This window comes from Hypomesus nipponensis, chromosome 9, assembly GCF_054491055.1.
Source record: "Hypomesus nipponensis isolate SF chromosome 9, ASM5449105v1, whole genome shotgun sequence".
In the NCBI taxonomy this organism is placed as follows: domain Eukaryota; kingdom Metazoa; phylum Chordata; class Actinopteri; order Osmeriformes; family Osmeridae; genus Hypomesus; species Hypomesus nipponensis.
The window spans coordinates 20,892,063-20,910,085 of record NC_140369.1 but is presented as its reverse complement, the minus strand read 5'-3'; the positions used below and the strand labels follow the sequence as shown (position 1 = coordinate 20,910,085).

Below are 18,023 nucleotides of genomic sequence, written 5' to 3'. Positions count from 1 at the left end.
TTAGCCTACTCATAATGCATAATTCATTAAGAACACCCTTTGAAACAAGGAACCCCCTTTGAAACAAGCTACTGTCGCGGAGTGTCGCGGAGTGTCGCTGAGCGTCGGCTTCCAATTCATTTTCAATGAAACCGGGCGTTGACGCTTGCGTAGGGCATTGTGGGAGCGTACGCGAGGGTCAACGCCCGGTTTCATTGAAAATGGATTGGAAGCCGACGCTCCGCACCACTCCGCTGTAGTAGACACGCACCGTAACAACGTTGTCACTGGCAGTATTTCAGATGGAATTGCGATTCAAATAGTACCGTCTGCTAACTGAAAAAAAGTCCCCCAAAACATAAATAAGTTCAATATTAATTTAGGGGATAATTAAGCAATAAGCCCCAAGAGGCCGTGGTTTGCGCTGATTTTAGAACAGGTAAGGGGACGACGCGAGGCAGAGTTTTCGCCAGTTTTGTTTCGCCATGAAGGGGCTTATTTCCCCGATAATGACCGGCGTTCTATACATTATCCCGCTTATTACACGGCTACTTGACTAAATAACTTAACACAGTGTGTCTTTTTACAATGTATTTATTACCATTCGTATTGTTGATCAACAGAGAAATAGTTCGCCAAAGACGTTGAACTTCATAGACTTTGAGGATTATTTAGGCTTCAAATCAGCTGACGTCGCTAAGCAACAGAGTACGCTGGGGTTGAAAAGTTACCGGACTACTTGCGGAGTGCTACAAAAGATGTGAATCCGAGGCAAAAAGGCCACTTCCCTTGACAGCGGTCAAATATGCATAGCAACGGTCAAATATGACAAAATTGTTCACTGCAGAACGTTGGGAAGCCTCATTCAAGTGAATGGAGCATTCTACAGCATTAAGAACAATGTAATAAGACAAAATAAAGTTTAGCCATAGCTGTGGCATTGAAGACAGTACTGTAGCCTACTACGCTGCCAGTGGGCGAGCCAAGTCTGTGACTCTGTGGCTAACGTCAAAACAAGACGCAGTCTCACTCAAATTCCAAGTTTTACACAAATAACAAACTATGCTGACCCGCTGGCTGTCTTCGCAATCGCCATATCTTTAAAACACTGCTGTCCATTTAGATGTAGAATTGACCCTGGTACGAAATTAAGAAAATACTCACCACACGCAGATCGACAGTTGACTGAGTGTCAACACTGTTGACAACATTGCTTCCGCAATCGTCAATGGAGGCTGACAGGCTCTCACGTAGCAAACAAATCAACGTTTTTACAGCAACCTATATTAAAATATCACCACCTGGCTGTTTTCACAATAGTCATATCGTCATAACATTTCCCTCTTTCTGGTTTTTTTGTGTAAAATTGAACTATAAATTAGCTACAAAAAATACTACTACATGACGCTTTCTAGCATGGCTGCTGCCTAAAAGACGAGGCGGTCTCACGGGCAACCTGCACTCGCTCAAATTTCAAAGACTGTCACAACCTAAATCCAAAATGCGAGATTGCAGTTCCACTCGAAATCGCTTTCTCAACAAAGTCCAATGGTTCGAAATTTTTGGGGGTGGTATATTTAACTCATAATCCAAGCTCCAACTTGCATGCTAGAACGTCTCTATCACGTTGTATCCATGCGTCATTGCTAACGTGTGTTGACGTGGTGACGTAGCTAGCACAGGTTACCCTTCGTCGACAAAAGGCACTTTGTTCCCACAAAAACGTTGTAACCTCCTAAACTGTGCAACGGAACGTAAATCCAAATACAAGCAACGCAATCGAGACCAAGACGAACATTTTGACACAGGCGTTGTCTATGTAGTCCAAATATTGACTGAGCCTTAGGGGGGCAAAAATAAAAATAAATAAATATATATGTGAGATAACAATGGTTTGTGCTGCCAAAGGCAAGCACACCCCAATAAAACTAACAATAACAATAGGTGCCTCGCAGCTTTGCTGCTTGGCCCCTAATAAGATTACCTAAAATAGAATACAACAGTTTAATCAGCTACCACTAACCAACAAGAGCAACAAGTCTCTAAGAAAGAGTCATTGTGATCCTTGAGGAGACTAGCATTGGGTTCAGCGAACCATTCCTAGGTACCGTTGTACTCCCGGAACAAGTGCGTTTTGAGCCTTTTCTTGAAGGTGGAGGGACAGTCTGTGTCTCTGATGGAGGTTGGGAGTTGATTCCACCACTGGGGGGCAAGGCAGGAGAAGAGCTTGTGTTGGGACTGGCCTTGAGTGGTGGGACCACCAGGCGGTTGTCTGAAGAAGACCGTAGGTGGCGGGTGGGGGTGTAAGGCTGCAGGAGAGACTCGATGTAGTCGGGTGCAGTCCCGTTTACTGCTCGGAAGGTCAGTACCAGGGTCTTGAATCTGATGCGGGCCGTGATAAGTAGCCAGTGGAGGGAGATGAGGAGCGGGGTAACGTGCGAGTGTCTAGGTAAATTGTAGACCAGGCGGGCCGCTGCGTTCTGAATCCTCTGAAGAGGGCGGGTTGCGCATGCTGGGAAACCGGCGAGCAGTGAGTTGCAGTAGTCCAACTTGGAGAGGACAAGTGCTTGGAAAAGCAGCTGGGTGGAGTGCTCAGACAGGTATCTCCTGATCTTCCGGATGTTGTAGAGGGTGAATCTACATGACCGGGAGACCACAGCAATGTGGGCCGTGAGGGAGAGCTTGTCTTCCATGGTGACCCCCAAGGTTCCTGGCAGAGGATGAGGGGGTCACTGTCGCAGATCTCAGGGTAATTGAGAGGTTGTGGGAGATGGAGGGTTTGGCAGGGATGATGAGAAGTTCCATTTTGGCGAGGTTCAGCTGGAGGTGGTGCTCAGTCATCCAGGCGGAGATGTCTGCGAGGCAGGCCTCCATCCTAGCTGAGATCCCCGGATCGGTCGGGGGGAAAGACAGGTACAGCTGCGTGTCGTCAGCGTAGCAGTGGTAGGAGAAGCCATGGGAGGTGATTATTGGTCCAAGTGAGGTAGTGTACAGAGAGAAAAGGAGGAGTCCAAGGACGGAGTCCTGTGGGACACCAGTGGAGAGCTGGCGAGGGTCTGACAGTTCGCCTCCCGAGGAGACCTGGTAGGATCTTCCCGACAGGTAGGATGAGATACCCCCCGATTGGTTGGGGTCAAGCAAGTTGTTCTGAGAGAGAGTTAGACAGTTGGTTAGATACAACACGGTCAATTGTTTTAGAAAAAAAGGGTAACAGTGATACCGGTCTGTAGTTCTGGTTAACCTATTGGTTGCGACCAACCATGAAACAAAAAAAGCTCAATTGCATTACTGTGTGCCATATTCACCAAGACAAACTGGACAAACTGGACAGACAGCAATGTCTTCAGGGAAATGAAAGGAAGAGAGACGTTTTGGGGACCTATTGAGTCTTAGCCTGACGTTGTCATACTCATAATTTTCTGGTCAGAATGAGTCTGAACTTGGACCCTCCAGTTCAAAAATTCCATCTGCACCCCTGCTGTCAGTGTCCGATTCTCGTCAAGTCTCTCGGCCAAGTTTTGCGCGATTTGGAGGCGTGTTCGGGCGAGTGTTATTGAAGGAAGAGTTACATGTTCCTACGAATTGCTATAAATCCAAGATTTGCCAATACTTCAGATTTGCCAATAAAAAGACCCATGCAATTGGCAAGATATGGTGTGCTGCTATAAAGTACACAGGCAGCAAGGCTAATTTAGGTAGTCATCTGAAGAGGCTACGTACATGGTATTTGTGTGGGGACGTCTACCTTCCCCTCGGATTCAGCTATGGCTACAGTCAGTGGCTAGCTCCACCGGTACCCCTAGCAAGAATAGGAAGCCATTCTCCGAGAAACAAATCCCTGTTTTGTACGACAAAGCAAAATGAGAGATAGCTGAGTCATTGAGGCAAAAGCTAAAAAAGTAGGATGAGGTTGTATGAGTTCAATTTAGTGTGTGAGGTGTTATGACAGTGTTTACAGCAACTTGTGACTGTCAGTAATAGTTTACCCTTTTTACATCTAGAGAACCCATATAACAGGAAAAAAAGACAGGTTTGAGGCAAAGTCCAGGCCTGATTTGATTTGATCTTTTGTCAGAGACTTAGTTTAATATGTGAAGTAAAACCATCACTTTTTTAGTCAATTCATGATTTGCTGTCTGACAAAGAAATCATTATGTACCATATTTAATTGCATAGCATCATATTCTTTCACATCGCATCTCGTTGAATCGCATCATGTCGAATCACACTGCATCGCAATACGGGTGAATTCCATTGTATCGTATTAGTAGTTGCTTTTATGCATCTTTAATGTATTGGATCATTGGCAGTGCATCCAGATGTGTATCGCATCGTCCTCAGTGATGGAGATGTTCATCCCTACTCCACACCATGCCAATAAATATACTATTCTTCCACAGGTCCAGATGGGGCCTGGACAGTGGCAGACTCTGTTTGAAGGGCAGGGATAAAAAAATTACTGTACAACATGGGACCCCACCAGTGTAACAATGGAAATGGGTCGAAACCCTTAGTGCCGTCTTTGGGAAAGCATGCCCTAGTGGGCACATTGTAGGGGAGACTGTAGGGCACAGCATCTAATTTTCTCTTCTGGAAAGGCCAACATTTGTGGACACTTATGTAGGGGTAGCAGAAAGAGCACTTCAAAACAGCACCCTTTCCATTGGAATGAAGGGCATGGGAACAGCCAAGTTTGGACAATTATAAGGGCACCTTATAGGGCACTGCATCAGATTTTCTCCACTAAAAGGGCACTCATTAAGACATTTTATATATATTTTTGTATAGAGGGCAAACCATTTATTGCATTAAGGGGATATCCTGTGCACTCAAGCATATTTCCCAATGTGAATGACAGCCAGTCTCTTGATCTAATTTTTGCCACTCTAGAGGGCATTTTAGCAACGCCTTTTCAACCATGGGGGCAGGCAGTCAACCCACGTCTTCCAGTGGGCCCGGATACACACATGTAGACAACAGTCTATTGCACCTACTACATGGGGAAGCCTGAAGGAGAGGATTAAGGAGATGATTAAGTAATACAGAGGCTTGTCAACCTATAGGCAACTTTAAACAATGACTGTCACATACCTGCAATTGAAGAGAAAGTATCCTTGATTTTTTGTGTTTCAAGATGACCTGTAAAACTCAGTCCACCCAATACTTCTGCAAGTGTAGACTTTTTTAATCGACCCTGTCACCGGCACTTGCCGGTCACCAGCCCAGCCCACTGGGAATCTTCTTTCATCTTTCTCACGATCAGCCACTCTGTGCTTACCATTTTGGGAAAATATCAAACCTCTTCTCTTACTCCAAGTAACATGAAGGTTAACATGAAGGTTAAGGCCTTCTCTGAACTATTTAGGTTTGGGGGTTGAAAGGATGCAGATTTCTGACCCTCTGACCAAAGGAATGTAGCCTTTATGTACCCTAACTAATGGGAACTAGACTAGAACCAAACTCCTTGTGATGTCACACATATCTATTCTCTGTCCTCATAAATACGGCTGGGTTGCACCAACAAGGATTAACTCTTAAAACTAGGTTTAAACCAGGTTTGTCTTTTTATCCAGTTGCAACTTTAAACCTAGTTTAACCTTAGTTTACAATTAATCCTAAGTAAATCTAACCATGGGAGCTAGGAATAAGGTGGATATACGTAAGGGACACGCCATAACATTGTGTACGGTTGACAAATAGTAAATATAATTTTACAGTATGTTTGACAATAAGATTTGCTAGCTTACCAGCCATGTCACTGTCCCAAAATCAATACCAAGATTTTCACGAACAATATCGGCCATATACTAGTACTAGGCTACAGTACAGTATGGCCGCAGCCTGTGGAGCGAGTTGAAATAGCAAAATGGATGTGAGATGATCGCATCAATCAACATTTTCTCCAAACATTGACTATAATTTGACAGTATGTTTAACAACAAGACAAGCCAGCTATCGATCAATATTTGTATGTGTAGAGTTGCTGCTACTGTCGTGTTGGCCGCAGCCTGTCTGAAGATTGACTAGTGAGGTGAATAGCAAATGGGATGTGAGATGAGTGGTTACGTGACACTGACACAATACATTCAGAAAATAAACATTTTTCAAATAGGTTAAAATAAATATTGAAGTTACTCATTGTTGTAAATACAAGTTAGCTTGTTAAAGTCTTACAGTCTTAAAGAATAATTTAGAACAGCGAAAAGACAGTTTTTCTGCAATGACGCAGTAGGTGTCCGTTATCACCCTATAATGTACACCCCTGCAGCCAATAAGAATCGAGTATTCACCCAGACCATGGTATAATAGTGTATTAATTGGACCAATATGCCGTTCCTATTGGTCTAGAAGACGTTTCTCAAAAGTTAATAAATGCGTCTATTGACCTCCCGAATGTTCGCAGAGGTAAATAAACGTTTTTAACCAACCAGGGAGTTGTTCTGTTCAGTTGTTATGTTGCCTTGGAGATGTAGTGACGTCACCAGTGCAAGTGCAGCTGATCTGACAACATGGCGTCTGCTCCAGATTCGACATGTTTGATTGGGATTTTGACACGTATTGTTGTAGTATATAAGAAACCAAATGTTTACTCTGACAGGTCAGCAAACGCTTTGTCGCCTCGATTTGTTAAAACAATTAGTTTGTAAACAAACGTTTTAACAAATCTCGGTTTACAAAGGCGTTTGCAGACCTGTCGAGTAGTAAACATTTGCTGTTTGTGTAGGACTGCTATTTGATTAGAGAACCAACATCACACCTTCTCTCCATGCATGAACATTCCAACATGCATGAACATCCGCACTTTTATTTATACTTGTATTGTATTTATATTGCATTAATTGTAGAGGTTAGAGCCTTTTAGACATACAATTAAATAAGTATGCATTTTGGTTCTATTAATCTAAATTACTATAATATAGTTTAGATGTTAATGGTCTTACATATGGTTAGTCAATGTGTATATTTTTCTGTACACATTTTATGTTTATAGACTTTCTGATAATGTTATAGAAGCTATGGAAGTAGTATTTGCATTTATCTCTGTTCCAGAGTAAAGTCTGTTACATCAAAGCAGTCTTTCCACAAATCCTGGAGCTTCTAAATACCCAGTTCCAGTACGGCAAGAGGTCAGACAATAGACGCTATGTCAGCGTCCTAAAGAAGATCATCTTTGACCTCTATTCTCAACAATGTATACCGGAGATCAATGAGGAGCTTGAGGTGAGCACAGTTGCTGTCCAACGTGAGACATGAACATTAGTCATAAGCTAATGTGATAAACAATAATAATTACTAGTTACATTCTTTTTGTTTCTCTGTATTTGTTTGGAAATGCCTACTGAACGTTGCTTAAAGCCCCGTCACACCACAACGTTCTGGTCAATGTTCTGTGCACATTCTAATCACTCAATTTCAAGCATTCTAGGGCGAGGTGGGCACATCTGGCATGTGACTAATGTGTGACTAACGCATAACTAGCGTGGGACTGACGCATGAATAGCATGGGACTGACGCATGAGGACCGTGTAACAACAACCAAGTAACGCTAGGGTAACGACTGACTAACAATAGCCAAACACGTGCAACGTTAGTCAAACGTTCCACAAGCGTTCTTCAGCGTTATCCAGCATTTAAAATTAAACATTGAAGAACCTTGGGCTCCATGAAACTTTTGTGCATGTTCAAAACTTTTTTGGGGGACCAGCGTTCTCCGCCGATCACCAACAATTACCAGAATCACCAGCGTCCACACATCGCTCTTTTGGCGCTATACCAGTGACCATGGACAATTACCAACGTTTCCTCTATCATACAACGTTGACCAGAACGTTATGGTGTCACAGGGCATCAACAGGCTAAGTAAGGGCTATGTTTCACCTCAGTAAATATGAACTAGTGACAGCTAGAAGATAACAGGATGTATTCTAATATAGAATTGAGTACTTTATTTATCCCTGGGGGGAATGTTTTATGTCATTAAAAGCATGTTATTGAATACAAAAAAAAAGAAATGTAAGCCATGAAGAAGCATTTTAAAGTGTCCAAGAAAAATGCAAAAAAATGACAGTGGTAAAGTTAGTTTGAAGTTTGATATTCAACAAAAATTTGGATTGCCAGTGCTGTCTCGTCTTATCTTGTCAACTTTACTATGCATCAGCCTTTACAACCAGCCATCTAGCCAATGCAAATATTTTGGGACCATCAGTAAACTACTGCAGATGTAGGCTAAGTAGGCTAAGTAGGCTTATGTCTCGGATGATTATCATTTGTTGTGGGTTCATACACTATTCTCCACTCTTTTCAATGCACTTTTTTATTAACCTTTTTATTGTAGGCGTAGAGAGTATGTTACATTCTTTCAGCAGTCAGTTTTAGGCTATTCAAGAACGGGGGGCCATTTTATTTTACTTATATTAAATATGTATTTATTTTAAGTATATACATGGGTGAACTAATATGAATGAATAGAAGAAATATGTGCTTTGTTGGTATAATGTCTGCTGGAATGTAAAACATTTAACACTTAGCACATTTAGGCTATTAATTAATGCAATGGAAAAAATATTGGCATAGAAAAAAAAACAGTATGAGCTTTTGCCAAGTGTTTCATTATGTTCAGTTTCAGTTAATCATTTTCATGTTGATGCATCTCAAAACAATACCATGCACAATGGTACAAATATAAAGTGGTTATATAATATAAACATTATAAACAGTAGTCCTTGGCATGCCTAGGTAGTGCAAAACGTGTCCACGGTTTGCAACCCAATGGTGTCCATAAAACATCAATTAGTATGCCATAAAATACCACCCGGCAGATTTGGGTTTAGTATCCTGCCAGTCAGGGGATGCATACAGCCTGAATGCATCCTCATGAATCCTTCTGTTTATTCGTATTTGCTCACCCATATATTCCTCTGCTGGTCTCCTTTAAACCCTTTTAATTGCCCAAGAGTCTACGCAATTTAAGATGGAATTTAAGATGGTGCTTAAATTAGATTAGAGTTGGTAAAGGTCAGAAATCAGGCTGGTGCCTTGATGGTCTCTGCAAAGAGATCCTTGTGACATTGGTTAGTAATTTAATGATGGCCCCTGTTCAGAAGTTGGTCTCTCTCAGATAAGTTGCATTGAAACTTGCACAGCCTAAATACTCTGGTGCTATTATCTGTAGAGTAAGCAGCCCCATTATTGTCCATTCTTCTGTTCATTCCTTAAAGAAGATATGCAGCAGCAACAAAATAAAGTAACTCATTGATATGTACATTGCTGCACACCAAATTACAGCTTCTTACTTTGAGATTTGAGTATGTAAATACGCTCTCAAACCGAATGTGTAGCATCTGCCTTCCGTAGCATAAAATTCGACATTTCTCCATTGAAAGTGGTTGGGTGGACAATAATGGCTAACTGCTAAAATTAGGAAAATAACATTTCTAGGCATGTCTATTTTGGATTTTGCAACTGGAATGTTATAATATAGTTGTGTATCTATATATTAAAGTACAATGCTGTTACATTACGTTTTTAATTTGTATTATATAAAAAATATAAATAAATTGTAACGAGCGTCGACAGCTAGGTGGACGATAATGGGACCCCTTACGCCACTTGTGATTGATGTTATTTTGTAAGTGGTTGCTTTCTACTTGCAGATTACCAACTGCTCACATTGATTTGTAACTGCTCCTTATGAAGTTGATTCAAATAAAATAGCTTTACTCAGTGTCACTGATTAGATTTGTGCAAATGCCACTAATGTTTCAGAGAATCAGTTAATAATTGTTACATTTACTGATTGAATCTTGGCAGTTGATGGTCTGATCATCCTTGCTCCCCATAAGAGCGTTAAGTATCTCCAGTTGGTCTCCTCTCGTTGGCAGGATAGCCCAGTGAAGTTTGTTAGGGTGCACAGCACTTCCCCCAAAGAGGCTCTGCGGACAGTAAAGGGCGTGTTCCAGATGTACATGGCAGTGCTCAAGGAGAGCCACAGGGCCGTGGACTGGAACTGTGAGGAAGAGTATGCTGAAGACTACCCACAATCCACCACAGGTATGAGGAATGTATTTAGTGATGTAATTTAGAGGTTGAAACTAAAGGTTCATGCCTGTCAGACTATTTTCTGTACTGTCGGCTTGGGAGCTGCTTCTCCGTCATCGAGGCCGATAATATACAAATTTCAATGCCAACGATCCAGTACATTAAATGTACATATTGTAGGGCTGTATTGGCAGAGACCTGAATGATACAGCCCCTTTGTCACTGTTCACTCAGACACATGTCTGGGACAGTCGTTGATTTGCACAAAAGGGACTGTAATGTTAAAATGACAATCACACTTTAATGACACACCTCTGGAGAGGTGGCCTCAACAGTTGAAGATGAACCGAGGAAGACTCTGAAATTAACATTAAAAGTTGGGTTCTTGTAAATATAGTTCTTAACAGCTTTTAATGTCATGTTCAATATGATTGTTTCTTATTTTATGTATTACATTCTAGTAATACTTGTAATGTTGTAACATGTATATTTACAGGTTGTACAGAGTTTGTGCATGCAGTCCAACATGTGTTTACATATTCCCTTGTCTTGCAAAGACATGGTCTACTGCAGCCTTGAGTAGACCGGTGATGGTCCAATTTCAATTTGTATGCGTTAGACAACCTTTCTTTCATATCGCCGGTGTCCCTATTTTAGTATGCAGGTTCGGGTGTATATATGGAGAAGATTTACCAATCACTTTGATTTTTGTTCACTATACGAGCTCCGATGCGTTAGGCTCCTAGTATCACTGTGATTACCTTCGTTAATGATTGCTCCAAAGGTATGTTTTGTATTTGATTATGTTTCGATATTATTGTATTGATTATCTTACTATTTAGATAATAAACTATCATTGTGCATTTTAAGTTACTGGTTATCATTGTACGTATCTATCACACTAAGGCGGTGAAAACCTTGATGCTTAATCAGACCCCAGGGCAGGCCCATAGAAGGAAACGCCCTGTGGTTGTTGTTCTGTTAGACAACTCCTATCTGCCTGCCTCTAGTTAGTTTTCTTATATGAGGTCAGTGTCCTGAGCTGACCTGTTACAGGCTAGTTCCTCAATACAGAGTTTTTAGCCCCCCCTAACGAGGGTCCTCCCCCCTCGTTCTAAATTAAAAACCTGTACTTTGGGTGACCCTTTTTTTAAACATTTTAAACAATTTGAAAAAAAAAACCTTTTAGAAGAAACAGAAATCCCCCAAACTCTTGAATATATGGATATATGATTGAAATAGTAAGCTAGTGACTGTCTTTGTGCATTTGTCCAGATTGATGTTCTGTAAAAGGTTCCCCCTTTTTAAGGATACCTCGGTGTTGTCTACTCATATGGTTGTAAGCTTAGCAACATGTGTGAATATATAAAATTCCCTTCCTTCCTTGGTTGGCAAATACCCCAGATTCTCAAACACAGTTTTACAAAACATGTTGGCATTTGATCAAACATTTAGTTCACACACAATAGTTACAATAACTTGTGCAGTGCCTAGCATTTGTTCAGAATTGCCTTTGTTCTGCTGTGGCTCGAGATCCTGGAGTAAAACTCCCCCTGGCGTTCTTAGGCCATACTCTTTATGGGGAGAAACCATGGATAACCATTATTACAATACAACATTGGTTTGGAAGGGCAGTCCTTCACAAACTTTCTTTAATAATTTTACACACATGAGTATATGACCATTGACTAACTATATCATTACACAAAAACCCAAACCAAAGAAATCAACTAACTTAAGAAATCTAAGAATACTCATTGAGTAGGTGTCCACGACCTTGAAGCGGCTCGATTGACTTGTCGAGGCCTTGTGTGGATTGGTCTGGATACTCTCCAGCCCGCTTATCCCTTGATGACCACCCCATCCTTGGCCCATCCGGGCACTGGGTAGAGATCGGGATGGGAGGCCCTGTTTGTGAGCAGATAAGGGGTATTGGGATCAGTCACCTTTAAGGATCTCACAGCCCCAACAGGGAAGGCATAGTGGGTTTTGACACGAGACCGGAAAATGGTTATGCATCAGCAAATAAGAAATGACAAAAATATCAAAGTTAGTAGCACTGCGAGTCCTATTTTTAGAAGACTTGCACCCCAACCCTCCAGATCTAGTTTCAAGAACTCAAACCACTCAGTTCCCTGACCCGCATTAGCTTTCACCTCATTTGTCAATGCTCTTAAGTCAGACATGGCTTGGGTGAATCTTACTGTTGGAGCAGTATTATCTGGTATAAACGTGCAACATACCTGTCCGATCAGAGTGCACACCCCCCCTAGCTCTGCCAACAGCCAGTCCAATACCTGTCGATTCTGCCATGTCATGGCAGAGGTTGCAGACAACTGCTGTCCCAGGGCGAGGAGGGCGTCATCGGTATAATTGATGAAGCGCTGCTGGAAGATGGAAGGATAGATTCAAATCCCAAGGCCACCTCATTTCTAGCTTTAAAGTCATTGGGCACCCTCCTTTGCTTGCCTATAGCGTCGATCGGTACGTCAGATGTAAAGGCGCGGCGAGCATGCGAGGCTCCCTGGATCTTTTCTGCTGCTTGAGCTAGTTTGAAGTGGAAGACATGAGTGACTGCATGCACGCCAGCACACCTCCCTCCCCATCCCAATGGTAGAGTTGATCTTAACCCTGCCTTGTAATCACAAAGCCAAAAAACATCAGCGACTACTCGATTTTGGTAATGGTAGGGACAGGACGGTGGAATTGGACGCCTTGCTTTCTCTCCCTTAATCTGTCTGGCCTGTCCATCTATCAGTTTAGTACAGACTCTACCCACTTCCCAGATGTAACTACAATCCCCCTCTGGCACAGTTCCAACATCGACAGCACCCTGCTTCTCATAGCACTCAAATTACTTTTCCAAAATTAGAGACACACCTGTTGGTAGTGCTATTTCCTCTTGTAGCTGGGGCAACATACCATCTAGATACTGACAGCCAACTCGGACGTCTTCCTCACACTCCTCCCAACCTAAATGAGTGGACGTAACGCACAACTCCGGGTCTAGGCTTGGAACAAACATAGCAATCGGTTAACCCATTAGCCTGCGCAGTGAATTCTGTCCATAGATACCACTGGTTGTACAGCGCCTCCTTAAGCAGCCCTCTAAGGTGAGTTATTTTCCCTGGTCCAGCTCCGGTCCCCCAATCCAAGGGGACTAGTGCAGGGACGGGTGATGCTTGCCTGATCTGCATCGGGTCCTGAACCTGTATTTCATACTCCACTCCCTGGGCCCGTGTCCATTGGGGTGCGAACCGGACCGGCACATCCCAGCCCTTTCCTGCCCTGGTGATCGTGAAAGTGCATTTGGACTCACCCCATGCCCGCAAGGTGTCCCTGGTTCCTGCTCGAGACAAGCCGCAGATACTATCATCCCCTGCCCTCACTGTCATGGGGTGAGTGAATCAAGCCTCTCCTGGGGTGACAAAAGGTATTTTAGTCAACAGCATTAGATTACGTGCAACCGGGGGTGCTGGTGGTGCAATGGGATCTGCCTGTCGTCTACGTCTCCTGAAGGCATCCTGGTTAGGTGGTAACTCTAAGTGGCATCCGTCGTTTACATCTACCTTCCCCATCCCCTTTATGAGAGGCTGCGGCTAGTACACCCTAGCTTGTGCTTCAGAGATCAGCAGTAAGTGGGTGCGGTCAACCATGCATTCATTCTCAAAACACCCAATTCTAGCGGTCACATGTATTGGTCCCTTTTCTGCTGCCACCATGCAATAAGGGGTTTGAACATCGGAGGCCGACCTCTATAACCCTGAGATCGTTTGAATTGACAGAAAAGATTCTCCGTCGGTCTGTGAGAAGGTTCCCCTAACCTCACAGATCTGGTTAGCACAGCCGTAATACAGTTTTCTAGATGGAAAAAGGCAACATGATTTGCTCGGGCGTATGGGACTTGTGTGGGACTGACTCTGAAAAGTCTATGTACCTGGTATCGGTTAGCTGGTCTTTCTCGTGTTCCCGTGGTTTTGTTAATCTGCACGCTGTGTAGGTTAACACGTACGTGGGGGAGCTCTCTTCTACTTATCCAAGCCCCTCCCTGGCGTACTGGGGCACACCTGTTTAGCTCACATAATACAGTCATAGGGAGGCGAAAGTTGTTAAAGCTTCGGAGGTGACATTTACCTGAGTCTGCTATTGCTACCAACCGGTGTGTTGGATAGTCGGTCAATTGAATGTCCCACCATGTGTCACTCTCCTCTATCTTGGCAGTGATCATCATTCGCCAGTGCATTATCACTGGTAGATACCGTGGAGCCGCCATCAACCAGATCTGTAAAACACAGTCCCCCATGTCCCTCTACGCCCAGTTAGTCAGTAATTTACCTTCTATTGGGGTTTTGTATGGTCTTAAGGGATAACTCTGGGGACTGGGTATCTCCTTTTCTCCATTCTTAGGGTCAGCTTCTAGTCCTTCTAGTCCAGCCTTTGGCTGTCCCTCAATTAGTAGCCCTCTTGGTTGAACTAACTGGGCATGACACATAGTAGTCCAACAACTGACTCTTCTGGTGATTCTTTGACTGGGGCCCCTTATAACACATTTCTCATCTGACACACCCTCCACCAAAAGTCTCCACTCTCTGTTTTCTGCTGCAATTTCTAGTTGTTGTATTGCTGGTAACCAAATCAGTGTTTAAGGACACAAATGCATCTCTAGTTGCGATGGGAGAGCCGTGGCTAGTGCATTTACCGCACATAATATTAGGCTATGGACATTTTCCTGGCTCTGTGCCACCGCTTGGTATTTTTTGTGAGGGTAGTCACTTTCCATGGTTAGTTGGCCGAGAGGTCTGAGACCCCTTCCTACTATCTCAAACATGTTCTGAGAGGGTGTTCGTTTGGGTTCACCTGTTCCTGTCTGCCATGCAGACCCTGCCACTAAACATGCTTCATCAACAGTTTGCTGTTACCGGTATCAGTTTTCTTCCTATGTTATCAAGACCACACAATTTTCCCGTAATGATCATCCAAACATCCCTTATTTTTATATACAGATGGTCCTGCGCGACCCTTAGTTCTCCTTCAAAACTTTCTAATGTATTAATTACTGGCATTGCATGGGCCATCACTTGTGCTATGCACACTGCATCAATGTTAGTACTGCTCACCCCAATTCCCACAACGTCTCGTGTCCTCCCACCTACCTCTCCCTCACCGAGCGCGTTGCTCAGAGGGAGATTCTGCGGTGTGAGTATGGGATCTGCCAGGGTCGCCTCCCTCTCGCTTGGAGGTGGTTGCTGCAGTGGGTGTGTGGGGTCTGGCAGGGTCGCCTCCCTCTCGCTTGGAGGTGGTTGCTGCAGTGGGTGTGTGGGGTCTGGCAGGGTCGCCTCCCTCTCGCTTGGAGGTGGTTGCTGCAGTGGGTGTGTGGGGTCTGGCAGGGTCGCCTCCCTCTCGCTCAGCTTGCCGTCTTCTGGTGGTTGCCCGGGTAATGGCACCATCAGGTTTACCGGCGAGGCTGTTGGAGGTTTGGCAGCCCCCGGCGCCGGCCCCAATTGTAGAACCTTCCCTGGCTCGACCCCTGGATCTGGCTTGTGGTCCAGACTGTCTCTCCCCTCCTCTTGGGGGTTACCCAGCCGGGGAATCCCCAACTCTTCTGTCTCTCCTCCTATATTCAGGAGGACCACACACAAGAGAAGATTTGTCTGGAACATTTTTGCTTTGTTTTGAATATGCAGGCAGGGTGTCAATTGATGTTGGTGGATTGGGCCAGGGATCTTTAACGCAGTGGTTTAGGTGGAACCACGTGTTTGACCCCTCAACCTGTACTGCACTAGCTGTTGCTTTTGTCACGGTATGTTAGGTTGGATTTTGATGACGTCCGGGGCCCGTCCCTCCTGCAACAGCTCTGCCCTCCTCCCCTCCTAGTGGTGGATTGCTTCTTGGATTTTAGAGACCTGTTTCACAAAGGCATGTAGATCTGAGTTTGACACCTCAAACTTTACTTTGGTCTGGTTTTGATGCCTGTACGCCGGTACTGGCATGTCATGGCCGTCACAATCTTGTGCAAGGTAAGCTTAGTTACTCGGTGTTCCTGACTACAATATTTCATTAGAGCGATCGGAAGAGCCTCAACCCAATTTAATTTAGTTTCCGAACACATCGTATTTAATTTTGCCTTTAGGTTGCTGTTTTCTCGTTCCACGATCCCTCGTGACTGAGGGTGATACACACACCCCAGTCTCTGCTGAATTCCCAGCCTTTGTTAAAAGCCTTTTACCGTCTTATCAAGAAAAGGCCTTGCCGTCGGAGCTCACTATCGTAGGGATTCCAAAACGGGGCATTATGTCTCTGGTCAGGAACTTAATTACTGTTTCAGCACTTTGGTGTTTAGCTGGTGTGGCCTCTATCCATCTGCTAAAGCGATCCGTCAAAACCAGCATGTAGCGTTTGCCTTGAACTGGAACAATCATATCAAAATCAAGGGAACGGTCTGCCTGCCATTGGCGTAAGTCCAATGGCCATTTCTAAACCCTTTTTAGAATTGTTCTTTAAACAGATGTCACAGTTGTTTAAAACCGAAACTACTTGCGCTTTTAGGTTTGGAGACCAAAGTCCCATTTTCCTGATTCGGATCACGGTCTCGCCTCGCAGTGGTCTACACCATGTGCCTCTGTAATGACAGAAGATAAAAGGTCAATGGTGGCAACAATCAATCCCTCATGATTTCTCCACACCCCGTCTTCTCCCTGAACTGCACCTCTGTCCACCCACAACTGTTTCTCCGCCTCTGAGGCAGCTGCCTGGACCTCTGTCATGTCTCTATCGATCAGTTCTGGGGTTATCTGTACTACTGTCAAAACTGCACCTTGTCCCCCCTCCTGTGCTGCCTGTTTTGCAGCCTCCCCTGCCTTATTGTTTCCCATGGTGGTAGTGGAAAGATCATTTTGGTGTGCCTTGCACTTTATTATTGCTATTCTGTCAGGCAGCATCATGGCGGTAATTAAGGACATTACTTGGCTGTGATGCTGGATGGGGGATCCATCAGTTTTCCTAAATCCCCTAGACCTCCATAATGACCCAAAAAGATGACATACCCCATGCGCATAGGACGTGTCTGTGTGAATATTTACCGTCTTGTCCTTTGCCAATTGGCAGGCCTCTGTGAGGGCTATTAGTTCGGCCTTCTGGGCCGAACACGGTTGTTGACATACCTCAGCTTTATGTGTGTAGCGAATGCCCCATTTCCTGCAAGCTCCACCACCACATACCCGGCTTTCAAACCATCTGCTTCTCTGAAACAAGATCTGTCCACAAACAGGGTTAACTCAGGCCTTTCTAATGGTTAGGATGCCAAATCAGCCCTTAGTTTGACATATTCTGATGTTTCAGCTTCACAATCGTGTGGTATGCCCTCCTCTGGCAGAGGAATAGTGTCAGCCGGATTTACAGTTGTGCTTTTAATGCTTACGTCTGGGTATCGCAAAAATGTTACATATTACAATCATTTAAATAAACCTTTATCAGAGCTTTCAAAAAGGAGTGTCCAAAATGCCCGGATCAGCGTCTGTAATTTGCGTCTGTAAGAACAAAATGTGAGACAACTCATCTGGTATTGGTACACATTTACTTAAATATTAACGTTTTCTTTCTTGAGACTTTTGTGTTTGGTTCCCACAGCTCCGTACTTAGATCCCAGCCCCAAACCTGGCCCGCCACCCGCACCCAAAAGATATTAGTTGGTGGGGGCTTTTTTTCACAGCCGTGTGCGCTCAGACACCATGTTCTGTGTCGCAGTTTTTATTTTTACATTTAACCTCTTCCTATTCTTGCTATTTAGTTCCAAAACCGTTTTTCCTGTTTTGCACTTAATAAAACCTTAATCTTTTATCTGACTCCATTCCCGGTTTTGTGGTATTCTTCCGGGAATCAATCCCTGTTCCACTTTGAGCGAGGCAGCTTGTTTTACCACGCTTTCTCCTGAAGTGAAACACAAGGGATTCTTTACAAGTCTCGAATTGCTACCAAAACACAGAAAAACAGCTTATACATTTTATTTT

At 43.9% G+C, this 18,023-nt stretch overlaps 2 protein-coding genes across 32 annotated transcripts in view; one reads left to right on the top strand and one right to left on the bottom strand.

Moving 5' to 3' along the window:
• csf1a (colony stimulating factor 1a (macrophage)) overlaps positions 1–10,099 on the top strand; it is a 145,313-nt gene extending 135,214 nt beyond the window's left edge. The window contains exons 4-5 of the mRNA XM_084704368.1: positions 7,030–7,200; positions 9,861–10,099. Of these exons, the coding sequence (XP_084560494.1) occupies positions 7,030–7,200; positions 9,861–10,061 (372 nt within the window). The 3' untranslated portion in view covers positions 10,062–10,099. The remainder of the gene's footprint in view (positions 1–7,029; positions 7,201–9,860) is intronic.
• LOC146273450 (uncharacterized) overlaps positions 1–18,023 on the bottom strand; it is a 133,474-nt gene that overhangs the window by 14,689 nt on the left and 100,762 nt on the right. For 10 of the 31 annotated variants that reach the window (XR_014766479.1, XR_014766481.1, XR_014766473.1 and 7 more), the window contains 4 exons: positions 13,955–15,631; positions 12,487–13,435; positions 12,315–12,404; positions 11,620–11,925 (listed from right to left, as the gene is read on the bottom strand). Coding sequence is in view for 4 of the 31 variants with exons in the window: in XM_084704362.1 (XP_084560488.1) it covers positions 11,753–11,925; positions 12,261–12,404; positions 13,337–13,393 (374 nt within the window). In the remaining 27 variants the exon portion in view is untranslated. The other 21 variants (XR_014766497.1, XR_014766496.1, XR_014766495.1 and 18 more) reach the window with 21 other exon arrangements.